Source organism: Acinonyx jubatus, chromosome D1 (genome assembly GCF_027475565.1).
Source record: "Acinonyx jubatus isolate Ajub_Pintada_27869175 chromosome D1, VMU_Ajub_asm_v1.0, whole genome shotgun sequence".
NCBI classification, from domain to species: Eukaryota; Metazoa; Chordata; class Mammalia; order Carnivora; family Felidae; genus Acinonyx; species Acinonyx jubatus.
The window spans coordinates 80944629-80960278 of NC_069390.1; the positions used below are offsets into that span (position 1 = coordinate 80944629).

A 15650-nucleotide genomic window follows, 5' to 3' on the forward strand; every position below is an offset into this window, starting at 1 on the left:
TTAACATAGTGTAATAATGGTTTCAGGAGTAGAATTTAGTGATTCATCACTTTATATGTATCACCCAGTGCTCATCCCAGCAAGTGCCTTCTTTAATGTCCATCACCCATTTAGCCCATCCCCCCACTTCAAGCCCCTCCAGCAGCCCTCAGTTTGTTCTTTGTATTTAGGAGTCTTTTATGATTTGCCTCCCTCTGTTTTTATATTATTTTTCCTTTCCTACACCAATGTTCCTCTGTTTTATTTCTTGAATTCCACATATGAGTGAAATCATGATGTCTTTCTCTGACTTATTTCCCTTAACATAATACATTCTAGTTCCATCCATGCAGTTACAAATGGCAAGATGTCATTCCTTTTGATCACGAAGTAATATTCCATTGTATATATTTTCCACATCTTCTTGATCCATTCAACTGTCAATGGACATTTGGGCTCTTTCCATAATTTGGCTATTGTTGATAGTGCTGCTGTAAATATTGGGGTGCACATTCCCCTTTCAATCAGCACTTTTGCATCCTTTGTATAAATACCTAGTAGTGCACATGGTGGGTCATATGGTAGCTGTATTTTCAGTTTTTTGATGAACCTCCATACTGTTTCCCAGAGTGGCTGCACCAGTTTGCATTCCAAAATCAGTGTAAGAGGGTTCCCCCTTCACATCCTTGCCAACACCTGTTGTTTCTTGTGTTGTTAATTTTAGCCATTCTGACAAGTGTGAGGTGGTATCTCATCATGGTTTTGATTTGTATTGCCCTGCTGATGAGTGATGTTGACTATCTTTTCATGTGTCTATTAGCCATATGGATGTCTCCTTTGGAAAAATGTCTATGTTCATGTCTTCTGCCCATTACTTCACTGGATTATTTGTTTTTTGGGTGTTGGAGTTTGATAAGTTCTTCATAGATTTTGGATACTAACCCTTTACCAGATATGTCATTTGCAAATATCTTCTCCCATTACATAGGCTGCCTTTTAGTTTTACTGACTGTTTCCTTTGCTGTGCAGAAGATTTTTATCTTGATGTCCCAATAGTTCATTTTTGCTTTTGTTTCCCTTGCCTCCAGAGCCATGTCTAGTAAGAAGTTGCTGCGGCCGAGGTCAAAGAGGTTGCTGCCTCTTTCCTCCTCCAGGATTTTGATTGTTTCCTGTCTTACAGTTTGGTCTTTCAGCCATTTTGAATTTATTTTTATGTATGGTGTAAGAAAGTGGCCCAGTTTCATTCTTCTGCATGTCACCCTCCAGTTTTCTCAACACCATTTGCCTCAAGAAACTGTCTTTTTTCCACTGTATATTCTTTCCTGCTTCATGAATATTAGTTGGTCATACATTTGTGGGTCCAGTTGTGGGTTCTCTATTTTGTTCCATTGATCTATGTGTCTGGTTTTGTGCCAGTACCATACTGTTTTGATGATTACAGCTTTGTAATACAGTTTGAAGTCTGGAATTGTGATGCCTCCAGCTTTGCTTTTTTTTTTTTTAAACATTACTTTGGCTATACAGGGTCCTCTGTTGTTCCATACACATTTTAGGATTGTTTGTTCTAGCTCTGTGAAGAATGCTGGTGTTATTTTGATAGAGATTGCACTGAATGTGTAGATTGCTTTGGGTAGTATTGACATTTTAACAATATTTGTTCTTCCCAACCATAAGCATGGAATGTTTTTCCATTTATTTGTGTCTTCTTCAATTTCTTTCATAAGTTTTCTATAGTGTTCCATGTACAGATCTTTTACCTCTTTGGTTAGGTTTATTCCTAGGTATCTTATGGATTTTGGTGAAATTGTAAATGGGATCAATGAATTGATTTCTTTTGGCTGCCTCATTATTGGTGCCTAGAAATGCAACCTACTTCTGTACTTTGATTTTATATCCTGCACCTTTGCTGAATTCATGAATCAGTTCTAGCAGTCTGTGTGTGTGTGTGTGGTGTGTGGAGTCTTTTGGGTTTTCCACACAAAGTATCACATGTTGTCTGTGAAGAGTGAATGTTTGACTTATTCCCTGCCTATTTGTATGCCTTTTATTTCTTTTTATTGTCTTATTGCTAAGGCTAGGACTTCCAAGTACTATGTTGAACAATACTGTTGAGAGTGGACATCCCTCTCGTGTCCCTGACCTTAGGGGAAAAGCTCTCAGTTTTCTCCCATTGAGGTTGATTAGCTGTGGGCCTTTCATATATGGCCTTTATGATGTTGACGTATGTTCCTTCTATCCCTACTTTTTGAGGGTTTTTATCAAGAAAGAATGCTGTGTTTTTAGACAGTAATCACTTGGTCATCAGCCTTAGCATCATATTTAGATATATCCCCTAAAGCAATGGAAAAAAATGAAATTAAACCATTGGGACTACATTAAAATAAAAAAGCTTTTGCACAGTGAAGGAAACTCAACAAACCAAAAAGGCAACCTACTGACTGGTAGAAGATATTAGAAAATGATATAATCTAGTAAAGGGTTAATATCTAAAAAAAAAAAAAAAGACCATATACAACTCAGCAAAAGAAATAAACAATCTGATTTAAAAATGGGCAGAGAATCTGAACAGGGAGTTTTTTCAAAGATATACAAATGGCCAACAGAATCATGAAAAGATGCTCAACATCACTAATCATCAGGGAAAAGCAAATAAAAACCACAAGAAAATGTAATATTACACCTTACACCAGAATAGCTAGAATAAAAAAGACAAGAAGTAAGTGTTAGCGAGGATGTGGAGAAAAGGAAACCCTCATGCATTGTTGGTAGAAATGTAAACTGGTGCAACCATTATGGAAAACAGTATGGAGGGTACTCAAACAATTAGAAACAATTAGAAACAATTACCATATGATCCAGTAATTCCACTATTGGATATTTACCCGAAGGAAATGAAAACACTAATTTGGAAAGATATATGCACCCCTATGTATACTGAAGCATTATTAATGATAGCCAAGATATGGAAACAAACCAAGTATCCAGTGATAAATGAATAGATAAAGAAGATGTGTGACACACCACACACACACACACACACACACACACACACACAATGGAATAGTACTCAGCCATAAGAAATAATGAGATTTTGCTATTTATGACAACATGGATGGACCTAAAGGATTTGTGCTAAGTGAAAGACTTGTATGATTTCACTTATATGTGAAATCTAACAACAAAAAATAATGACTAAACAAACAAAAAGCAGAAAAAGACCCATAAAAATACACAAATGAAATTGATGGTTGCCAGAGGGAAGGTGGATGGGGGGATGGGAAAAATGGAAGGAGGAGAGTGGGAAACACAGGGTTGTACTTTTGGAATGAATATTTCACCAGGATAAAAGTTATAGCAGATTTATCGTAATCAGTAGTATTGTAACAACACTGTTTGGTGATAGATGTAGCTACACTTGTGAACATAGTATAACATAATGTGGAATCACTATGTTGTACACCTGAAACTAATGTAACATTGTGTGTCCACTATACTTCAATTAAAAAAAAAAGAATGCAAGAGGTGGGTTGGGGCATGGGCTACATAGGTAGGTATAAACATCCAGTTATAAGATAATTAAGTCACACACATTAAAAGTACAGCATAGGGTATTTCGTAAATAATATTGTAATAACTTTCTATGGTGAGAGATGGTGACTACACTTATTGTTATGAGAAGTAAGTAGTGTATAGAATTGTTGAATCACTATGATGCACACCTGAAACTAATATAACATACACAGCTATACTTCAAAAACAAAAATGAAAAAAAAATCTATAGAACTTCATATAATTGTACCTCTAGCTTTTCGTTGAGAAAATAATGGCAAAAAGTAATCAGAATTAAATAACAACATAGAATGCCTTTGTATTAATTACAAAACTATTTATGTACTTTGAAAAATAATAGCATCTGCAGGTTTGGGTAAGCTAAATAGACAATAGCGGTATAGGTACAGTAACGACCTTCCACTGTACTATTTTTCCCAACTACTGTGTCTGTCTTTAGGAGATGATATGTATGGGAGCTTTCATTGTTTTCCTGGAGGGAGAGAAGACCTGGGATCAGATACTAGGGAGTAGACATGAGAACATAAGAAAAGACAGAAAGAATGACTTAATAGGATCTCTTACTCACCCTGATGAATTTTATTCTGAGGGATGGAATGTGCAAAAGTTTCACAGCTGCACTGTATGTAATAGCCTTCAAAGTGGATACAAATGTCTATCAAAATGAGAATAGGTTAATGATAGTCATAGGATGTAATAATATAGTTCAGTAAAAATGAATAAACCAGAATACACATCAGAATAAAGAACTTCACTAATGTTAGGCAAATAATTCAAGTTACAGAAATATATATGCCATATGATATTATTTCTATAAAGTGGGGGAGAAAACCTTCAAAACTAAGGAATATAATGTTGATGGAAATATATATTCAGAAAACTTATAAAATGATACAAGGGAATGATAAACTCAATATTCAAGATAGAGGTTTCCTGGGAAAATGATAGCTTACATGTAGCCTAGTAGTAAAAATTCTGAACTGTTTTACAAAAAATTGTAGGGAGTTGAGAGGGCAGAGAAAAAGGTTCTGAACTTATTTAGTATGCATTACTTAAAAAGGTTGGTAAAATGTTATAGGCATACTTATTAATTTTGATACAATTAAAGGGTAATATAGATTTAATTATGACTCATCAGAAGGAGCATGTAAGCACTAGCAAAATGGAAAAACACATTGAAATTAACAATGGATGACTGAGGATTGAATGGGGAAAAGAAAATGAAGGAAAAACTGACCAACCCAGAAAATTAAGAAAAGGAATATTTAACAAATATACTTCAGTAAACACATAAAATGTATTGGAAGAAATAAAAGCTTATATACTGATTATCCTAACAAATGTCAGTGTCAAAGAAAGGCTGGGTTAAAAAATATCTATTTGTAGCTTACAAGAAAAATAATAAAAACAGGAAAATAAGTTGAAAATTAAAAGATGAAAAGAAGTTAACAAGGCAAATACAATATGTGAAAAGCAGAGGAAGCAATATTAGTAACACATAAAAACAGAATTAAAGTCCAAAGACATTAAAATGAGACAAAGTGAGGATATTAAGGATAAATTGTAGCCTCCTCAAAGAAAACATAAGCATAAGCCTCTATAAAGCAAACACAGCAACCAAACACTGAAAACAGGAAAATCCTTAAAAAAAAATACCCAGAGTAGGAATATTCCTATATTTCTTTCATATTTTACACATCAAATACACAATTAATAATACAGATAGAGAACTTAAAACTGATACAGTACAAGAAATCTTTAATAAATTCTGAAAAAATAAACATTATATCCTTTCATAACATTATTTTATTAAAAATCAAAGTTAACTTGGCACTTGACACATTTTTCTAGTTAAGTAGTCTTTGACCAAAGAGGAAATTTATGTAAAAAAAAATTGTTATTACTCTGGACATTAACAACAAAAGACATTTCAAATCAAAACTCATGAGATATACTTAAATGCAAAAACATATATAGAAAGAATTATATGGTTTTGTTGTGGAAAATGAATGAAAAAATGAGTTAAGCATTCAATTAAGACATTAGTCAAAAAAAAGAAAGTCAAACAATAAAGAAAAGGAGGAAAAATGTATCATATAATGTTTGGTAAAGGAACTTTAAAGACACTAGAAGAATTCCAAGACTTAGAAAATACTAAATGAAACACTCCTAAATAAATTTGATAATTTAGAAAATGGAGAGTTTTATAGAATACAATTTTTTTAAATTTTAATGTTTATTTTTGAGAGAGAGAGACACACACACACACAGTATCCAAAGCAGGCTCCAGGCTCTGAGCCATCAGCACAGAGCTGGATGCAGGGCTCAAACCCACAAACCGGGAGATCATGACCTGGGCCGAAGTGGAATACTCAACCGACTGAGCCACCCAGGTGCCCCTAGTATATAAATTATTAAAATTGACTCTGATAATGTCACACCCTAAGTCTTATCTTCTCTATGGCAGACATTTCTCTTATATTATCTTTTTTTAATTTTTTAAAAATGTTTATTTTTGAGACAATGCGAGAGACAGAGTGCAAGCAGTGGAGGGGCAGACAGAGGGAGACACAGAATCCGAAGCAGGCTCCAGGCTATGAGCTGTCAGCCCAGAGCCTGACACGGGGCTCGAACTCACAAACTGCAAGATCATGACCTGAGCCAAAGTCGACCGCCTAACTGACTGAGCTACTCAGGCGCCCCTATACTCTTTAAAAATTTTTTTTAATGTTTATTTATTTTTGAGAGAGAGAGAGACAGAGAGAGAGAGAGAGAGAGAGTGAACAGGGGAGGAACAGAGAGAGAGGGAGACACAGAACCAAAAGCAGGCCCCAGGTTCCGAGCTGTCGACACAGAGTCCAACAAGGGGTTTGAACTCACAAACCGGGAGATCATGACCTGAGTGGAAGTCAGATGCTCAACTGACTGGGCCACCCAGGCGCCCCTCTCTTATACTATCTTAAAGAAAAAAGTCAAAACCTTCCCTATACATTTTATAAAGCAAACTTATCCTTAAAAGCATCATCCCAGAAACAAAGATTAAGCTGTCATGATTTTATAGGTAAAATTTTAAAATGAGCTAAAAACTTGAATTCTGCAGAATTAAAAATAGAACACTATACCTTACTCTATTAGAGCTTGTTCTGAGAAGAAAAGGATGGTTCGATCCTGGAAAATCTACCACCAAAATTCATTACATCAGATCAAAGGAGAAAATCACATAATTTTTATCAACAAATGACAAGAGGCTTTGAAAGGCAGAATTGTGGTTCTTTAGAGATGGCAGGAATAAGAGACAATTAAAATTGCAGATAGAATTAAGATTGCTAACCAGCTGACATTAAGAAGAGCAGCTTGGAACACCCAGGTGGACTCAGGACCGTGTGATACTCAAGTTTCTTAAATGGGGAAAAGAGAGACAGCAGAGTCAAAAGAGATGATGTCTTGACAAAGACTGAACTATTGTTCGCTTTAAAGATGAACTGGCACCACAAGTCAAAGAATTGTACAGCCCTAGAAGCTGAAACATGCAAGGATAGAGATTTTCGACTGGAGTCTACAAATGAAATGCAGTACTGCTAATGCCTTGATTTTAGCCTAGTAAAACCCATTTCAGACTTCTGACCACCAGAAATTTAAGATAATAAATGTGTGTTGTTTTAAATCATTAAATTGTGGTAATTTGTTACAGCAGTAGGAAACTAATGCAAAAGCTTTTTGTTAAGATCCAAGAGCCACTACTAAAACACACAAATAAAAACCTCAAAGTAAAGTACAGGTAGAAAGATATAAACACTATTTACCAAAACCCAACAGCGAACATATTAATAACTAGTTTATTTGAAGATAATATTATAGCTAGAAAATTCAAGGGATTACAATATAATTCTATAAAAATATTAAGATAATTTAGTTATATGACCAGAAAGAAGATACGTCTATAAAAATCTCTAGATATATCACTTTTAATAATTAGAAGGTAGTAGATTAATCACTTATAAAGCCAGTGATGAGGTTAATACACGAAAGTAGCAAAATCAATTTTATCTACAAAAATCAGTCAAGGGAATGACCAAAGAAAAAAATGTAAAATATGATATCATTCATACACATAAAACATTGAGAGGGGAATAAAAATTCAGTCCTTTTAGAATGTGTTTGACTTGAGACCATCAACTTAATATAGACTACTACATACCCAAGATGTTAGATCTGAAACCAGTGCTAACCACAAATCAAAAATCTATAGTAGATACACAAAAAATAAAGAGCAAGGAATCCAAGCATAATGCTAAAGAAAGCCATCAAACCACAGGGGGAAAGAGCATGAGAAGGAAGGAACAGAGAAAAACTACAAAACAATGAGAAAATGATTAACAAAATGGCAAAAAGTATATACTTATCACTAATTACTTTAAGTGTAAATGGACTAAATGCTCCAATCAAAAGACAGGGTGACTGAATGGGGAAAAAAAAAAACGAAAAAAAAAAAGACCCATCTATATGCTGCCTAAAAGAAACTCATTTCAGAATTGAAGATATATGCAGATTGAAAGTGAAAGGATAGAAAAATATATACTATGAAAATGGAAGCCGAAAAAAGCTGGGGTAATAATATTTCTTTCAGACAAAATAAACTCTGCAAGGACTGTAGCAACAGACAAAGAAGGGCACTACATAATGACAAGCAGAAAAACCCAACAAGGGGATACAAGAATTACAAATATTTATGTACCCAGTGTAGAAGCACCTAAATATATAAAGCCAATATTAACAACATAAAGAGAGAAATTAATAGTAATACAACAGTAGGGGTTAACACCCCATTACATTAATGAACAGATCATCCAGACAGAAAATCAACAAGGAAACAGTGGCTTTAAATGACACATTATACCAGATGAATCTAATAGATATATACAAAACATTCTATCCTCAAATAGCAGAATACATATTCTTTTCAAGTGCACATGGAACAATCTCCATAATAGATCACATGTTAGATCACAAAACAAGTCTCAATAAATTCAAGAAGGTAGAAATTATACCATGCATCTTTTCTGAGCACAATGTTATGAAACTAAAAATCAATTATGAGAAAAAATCTGGAAAGAACACAAATATATGGAGGTTAAGCAAATTCTACTAAACAATAAATGGATCAACCAAGAAAACAGAAGAAATGAAAACATACCTTCAGACAAATGAAAATGAAAACACAACATCTCAAGGCTTTCAGAAGATGCAAAAGCAGTTCTTAGAGAAAAGTTAGAGCGATACCTGACAACTTCCAGAGAAAAAGGAAAAATGTCAAATAAACAACCTAACCTTACACCTTAATGGGCTAAAAAAAAGAACAAAGCCAGATATAGTAGAAGGAAGGAAATAATAAAGATGAGAGCAAAAATAAATGAGACTGCAACTTAAAAAACAATGGGAAAGATCATTGAAACCAGGAGGTGGTTCTCTGAAAAATGAGCAAAATTGATAAAACTTTAGCCATATTCATCAAGAAAAAAAAGAGAGGACTGAAATAAAATCAGAAATTAAGGAGGAGAAATAACAACCAACACCAGAGAAATACAAAGGATTATAAAAGAATATAATGAAAAATTATATGCCAACAGATTGGACAACCTAGAATAAATGGCTAAATCCCTAGAAACAATCACTCTTCCAAAACTGAATCAGGAAGAAAAGGAAAATTTGAACAGATTGATTACTAGTAATGAAACTTGAATCGGGAATCAAAACGCTCCCAACAAACAAAGTCTAGGACAAGATGGCTTCATGGGCGAATTCTACTAAATATTTAAAGAAGAGTTAATACCTATTCTTCTCAAACTGTTCTGAAAAATCAAAGAGCAAGAAAAACTTCCAAAATTGTTTTGTGAGACCAGAATTACCCTGATAGCAAAACCAGACAAAGACTCCAAAACTGTAGGCTAATATCTCTGATGAACATAGATGCAAATATCCTCAACAAAGTATTAGCAAACCAAATTCAACAATACTAAAAAAAATTATTTACCACGATCAAGCAGGACTTATTCCAGAGACCAAAGGTGGTTCAATATTTGCAAATCAGTGTTATACATCACATTAATAAGAGAAAGGTTAAAAATCATATGATTATCTCAAAAGATGCAGAAAATCATTTAACAAAATACAACAATTACTCACGTTAAAACCTCTCAACAAACTGGGTTTAGAAGGAACAGGACTCACCATATTAAAAACCATATATGAAAACCCCACAGTTAAAATCATACTCAATGGTGAAAAACTGATTTTCTTGTAAGATTAAGATTAGGAAATAAAGCAAGGATTCTACACTCACCACTTTTATTCAACACAGTACTGAAAGTCCTAACTGCAGCAATTGGACAAGAAAAAGAAATAAAAGGCATCCAAAATGGAGAAGAAGAAGTAAAACAGTTATTATCGCATTGACATGATACTATGCACAGATATTACACTCGATCTTAATGAAAATGCTATGAAGCAATGAAACTATATACAGAAACCTGAAAGACTCCACCAAAAACTATTAATTGATAAATGAATTCAGTAAAGTTGAAGGCTACAAAGTTAATATACAGAAATACATCACATTTTTATAAACTAATAACAAAGTAGAAGGAGAAATTAAGAGAACAATACCATTTATAACTACACCAAAAAGAATAGAATAAAACACCTAGGAATAAATTTAAACAAGGAGGTAAAAGACATATCCTCTGAAACTATAAAACACTGATAAAAGAAAACAAATGGAAATGTATACCACATTTATGGCTTGGGAGAATTAGTATCATTAAAATGGCCATGTTATCCAAAGAAATCTAGATTCAGTGCAATCCCTACCAAAATACCAACAAAATTTTTCACACAAATAATACAAATTATTGTAAAATTTGTATGGAACAACAAAAGACCTTGAACAGACAAAGCAAACTTGAGGAAGAAAAACAAGCTGGAGATACCATGCCCTGGAATTTCAAACTTTATTACAAAGCTATAACAATCAAAACAGTATGGTACTGGCACAAAAACAGATATATAGATCAATGTAACAGGATAGAGAGCTCAGAAATAAACCCATACTTATATGGCCAATTAATCTAAAACAAAGAAGGCAATAATATACAATAGGGGAAAAGACAGTCTTTTCAATAAATGGTGTTGACAAAACTAGACAGCTACATGCAAAGAATAAAACTGGACCACTTTATTACATCATATACAAAGATTAAAGGACTAAATGTGAGACCTGAAACAATAAAACTCCTAGAAGAAAGCACACACAATAATCTCTTTGACATCAGCCATAGAAACATTTTCTAGATATGTCTCATGAGGCATGGGAAACAAAAGCAAAATTAAATTAGGACTACAGCAAAATAAAGTTTTTTCATGGTAAAAGAAACCATCAACAAAACAAAAAGGCAAACTACTGAATTGAAGAAGATATCTGTAAATGATCTGACAAGGGCTTAATATCCAAGATATATAAAGAACTTATGCAACCTAACACAAAACAATTTTGATTAAAAAATAGGCAGAGTACCTGAATACACATTTTTTTTCAAAGAAGACACAGACATGTACAACAGACACATGAAAAGATGCTCATCACCAGTCATCAGGGAAACATAAATCAAAGTCACAAGATATCACTTCGCACCATTCAAAATGGCTAGAATCAGAAGAATGATAAATAAAAAGTCTTGGCAAGAAAGTGGAGAAATGGGAATCCTTGTGTACTGTTGGTGGGAATGTAAATTGGTGCAACTGCTGTGGAAAACAACATGAATGTTCCTTAAAACATTAAAAATAGATATACCATATGATCCAGTAATTCAACTACTGGGTTTTTACTCAAAGAAAAGAAACACTAATTTGAAAATATATAAGCACCCCTACATTAATAGCAGCATTATTTACTATAGCCAAAATATGGAAACAATTCAAGTGTCCATTGATAGATGAATGGATAAAGGTGATGTGATATACACAGACATAGACACACAGGAATATTACTTAGCCATAAAATAACATAAGATCTTGCCATTTGCAATGATGGACCATTAATATTATGCTAAGTGAAATAAGTCAGACAGAGAAAGACAAATACCATATGATTTCATTTACATGGGAATCTAAACACAGACTCTTATATATAGAGAAGTTTCCAGAAGGAAGGTGGATAAGGGGGTGTGTGAAATAGATAAAGGGAATTAAGAGGTACAAACTTCTAGTTATAAAATAAATAAGTCATGGAGATGAAAAAGATAACATAGGGAATATAATCAATAATATTTTAATACTGTATGGTGACAGATGGTAGCTACACTTATTGTGGTGAGCACTGAGTAATGTATAGAACTGAGGAATAAATATGTTATACACCCAAAACTAATATAATATTTTATGTTAATTAAGCTTAAAAAGATTAAAATTAAAATATAATAACTAAATTTAGGTGCCAGGAAAGAAAAAATCATTATGTTTACCAGTTCTAAAAATTATTGTTTTAAAAATGGAAAATAATATTCTATCACAACAGAAGTTAAACTTCAGCTGTTGACATTATTACATTTATGTCCCCAACCACTGTTTCCCTGTCTTCCATATCAAACCAAATAGCTAAGATATCAAGTCTTCTGGCTCAAATTATAAAGGTTTAATCAAAACAAGAGAAAGCCAAGGGGAAATCACTATCAGATACTAAGTCAATTACCAGGCAAAGATAGAATTACATAGACTTAACTGTGTAGTAAGTAACAGACATATCATATGAAATTTAATAAAAATTAATTTTAGAAATGATAAAAAGAAAATGTAAAAATCAAGAATCAGATGAATACAAATTGGAGGAAGAATTACTGTAGGAAAGGGACTTAAGCAAAGCTTTCACTATATTTCAAAAATAAAATGGCATCTAAGTTTCAAGAATCCAAAGGAGAGAAATAAAAGATGAAATAAATTACAAAACAGTAAGTTAAAATGGGAGATGGAAGAGAAAAAAATGAAGAAATAAGGCCATTATTGATGAAAAAAACCTTATTAGGAGAATAAAGGAGGAGACCTGCCAGGGTAAAACAAAAAGTAACCAGAGACATGACGTTCAGACCCTGAGATCTTAAGAAAAATCACCAAATAAAGTATAAAATAACTAAAATGAAACTGAGTAGAGAAAGGATGGCAGGTGTGGAAGACAAAGAAAAGAGCTCAGGTACCAATTATTATTGAGGACTATGAAAAAAAGGAAAGAAAATATGAAACAAAAAGTCTCTGGGGCACTTGGGTGGCTCAGTTGCTTGAGCATCCGACTCTTGATTTCAGCTCAGGTGATGATCTCCAAGACTGTGGGATAGAGTGCTGCATCGGGCTCTGTGCTGAGCATGAAGCCTGCTTGGGATTCTCTCTCCCTCTGTCCCTCACCCCTGCTCATGCAGTCTCTCTTCCTCCCCGCCCTCCCCCACCTCTCTCTCTGAAAAAAAATTTTGGAGGTAATACAGAATACTTTGCTAATATATAAGAAGACTTGAAATTTCAAATCAAAAAGGGCTTATTCTGTTTCAGGAAAAAATAATAGATTAAGATAGAGCTAAATATTGATGAAATTACTGAAATTAAAGGATTAAGAAACAGAGGGAGAAGACACAGGTCATCAACAAAGGAAAAATATAAGAATCTCATTTTCTTTCAATTATATTACATGCCTAAAAACAATGGCAATATATATATATTTAAGTGAGAAGGGGCCCATTCCATACTTTTTCCATGTTTTAATAGAATTTTAGTAAAGATTTGGTTGGCCAAGGGAAGTAGTACACGCAGTAACATCCCACTCACTTCCTTTTTCATCTCACTCCTCCTACTTCCCTCAGTCCCATCCTAAGCAACACAGATTCTCTTTTGCCTTTGGTAGATCAAATTGATGAATATCTTTTGTAACTTCAACATGTTCCTGGAGTCACAGGCTCTATCCCAAACAGTTTTAAAAGCATTTCTAAAAATCAAAACAAGTAGGACATTTTCTACAAAGCTAAAAAAAAAATTAACTGAGAAATATTTGCAATCATTTAGAAAAATTTCCTACCACATAAAAATATATACATTTTCTTTCAAGATTATGTTTCCATGGGAAAAACATTGTTTGAAAACATAAATAGATATGACAATATTCAATAACCTTACACTAATTAAATACCCTCTACTATCTATGATTTGGTAAATTAATGCAATTCCAAGATACCTGCATTGATTTTTTAATGGTTCCTACAGATAAATTATTAAAAACTTTTAGAAGATATAATAAATATTCTGCATTAAAGTTAAATATTATTTTAACAATGACAATATTTGCACAAATGACTCCATGATATGAAAGATATTTTAAGCTACTATTTACTAAACCTTTTTATAGGCCAGACGCCATGCTACATGCTTTAGATGTATCATTTCATTTGCCCTCATAATAACTCTCATTATGTAATCTTTTTTTTTCTAAGTTTTATTTATTTTGAGAGAGAGAGTGTGTGTACGTGCATGGGGGAGAAGCAGAGAGAGAAGGAGACAGAGTCCCAAACAGACTCTGTTAGCATGGAGGAGCCCAATGTGGGCTTGAACTCAGAAACTGTGAGATCATGATCTGAGCCAAAGTCAAGAGTCTGATGTTTAACTGACTGAGCCACCCAAGCACCCAACTCATTATGTGATCTTAATGGAAAAGAAAGCAGAGATGTGTAAAGGTTGCTGTGCGTCCTGCAGCTATTGGTGGGGAAGTTTAAGTCAAACCCTACTTGTGCTGACTGTACATCCTCATACTTGTATAATGCTATACCATCGCCTACAGAGGTGTTTTAAAAATTCTTTTTTACAAACAGAAGACCATGGCAGAAAGGAAGGGGGAAAAAATAGATACAAACAGAAAGGGAGGGAGGCAAACCCTAAGAGACTCTTAAATACAGAGAACAAACTGAGGGTTGATGGGGGTTGGGAGACAGGGGAAAGTAGGTGATGGGCATTGAGGAGGGCACTTGTTGGGATGAGCACTGGATGTTGTATGTAAGCCAATTTGACAATAAATTATATTCATAAAAAATTCTTTTTTAACCTATTGACAAATTTTAAAATTTTAAAGCAGAGTTAATATATTTGATTGAAACTGGCATAAAATTCTATATAAACTCTTCTGGAAATGTAGAAAATTAGGTAGCTTATAAATCCCTTCTCCAGAACACCTAATATGATGGATAAAATATAACTAGCATACTTTTAAATGCATAGTTAAACTCACAAAGTCAGCAAAGTATCAAGGAGTCCAAAATGAAGACTATTTCTATCCACTGACAAAGGGGACATGAGAAGACAGCATGTCTGTTTCATCCTTATTAATTCAGTATAAAACATCTCTCCTTTGATCACTCTTAATCAAAGGCCTTCTTCAGCCAGATCGGCAGCTTGAAATTATTCTACCTGCATGGTATAGGAATCCTAGAGCATTAATGAAACCCTTAAAGTGCCTGGAAGAATAAAACAAGAATTCTTTGGACAGAAACTCCCTCAATTAAGGCCACACAGAATTAAAGAATTAAAGAATTAGGGAATTAAAGAATGAAAGAAAGAAAGAAAGAAAGAAAGAAAGAAAGAAAGAAAGAAAGAAAGAAAGAAAGAAAATAAAATTAAGCTGTGCCAGACATGAATTTATAATCCAAAATTACAAAAGGCACAATGAGTAAGAAGTAACAGAGATAATAAGCAGGGTGCTGGAACTGGAACTGGCTCATAATGGCCTATGAAAACTTATTAAATATTCAGGAATACTGAGAGCCAGTTTTTAAAACTCTGGTAGCCTGAAATTTGCTATAAAGGAGTATTTATACTACAATCATGGGGGAATTCTGTAAATAATAACGGCTTTTTTTTAAACCATCATGCTACAGTGGCATAATTAGATTCGGAGTTATGGGACTTCGGAATTAGTAAATACAAATATTTGTGGCAAATTTGTTTACAACTTATTAAAGTTATATGAAAAAGAATGGAAACACAAAAAAGTAAAAGCTTTTTTATTTTAGTAAAAATAAGAC

General features: G+C 33.5%; 1 protein-coding gene across 2 annotated transcripts in view; it reads right to left on the reverse strand.

Moving 5' to 3' along the window:
• Positions 1-15650, reverse strand: part of PGR (progesterone receptor) — a 103385-nt gene that overhangs the window by 39715 nt on the left and 48020 nt on the right. The window contains exon 4 of one of the 2 annotated variants that reach the window (XM_027040081.2): positions 4118-4204. The exons of the other annotated variant lie outside the window; for it this stretch is intronic. Coding sequence (XP_026895882.1) covers positions 4118-4204 — 87 coding nt within the window. The remainder of the gene's footprint in view (positions 1-4117; positions 4205-15650) is intronic. 2 annotated transcript variants of the gene reach the window in all.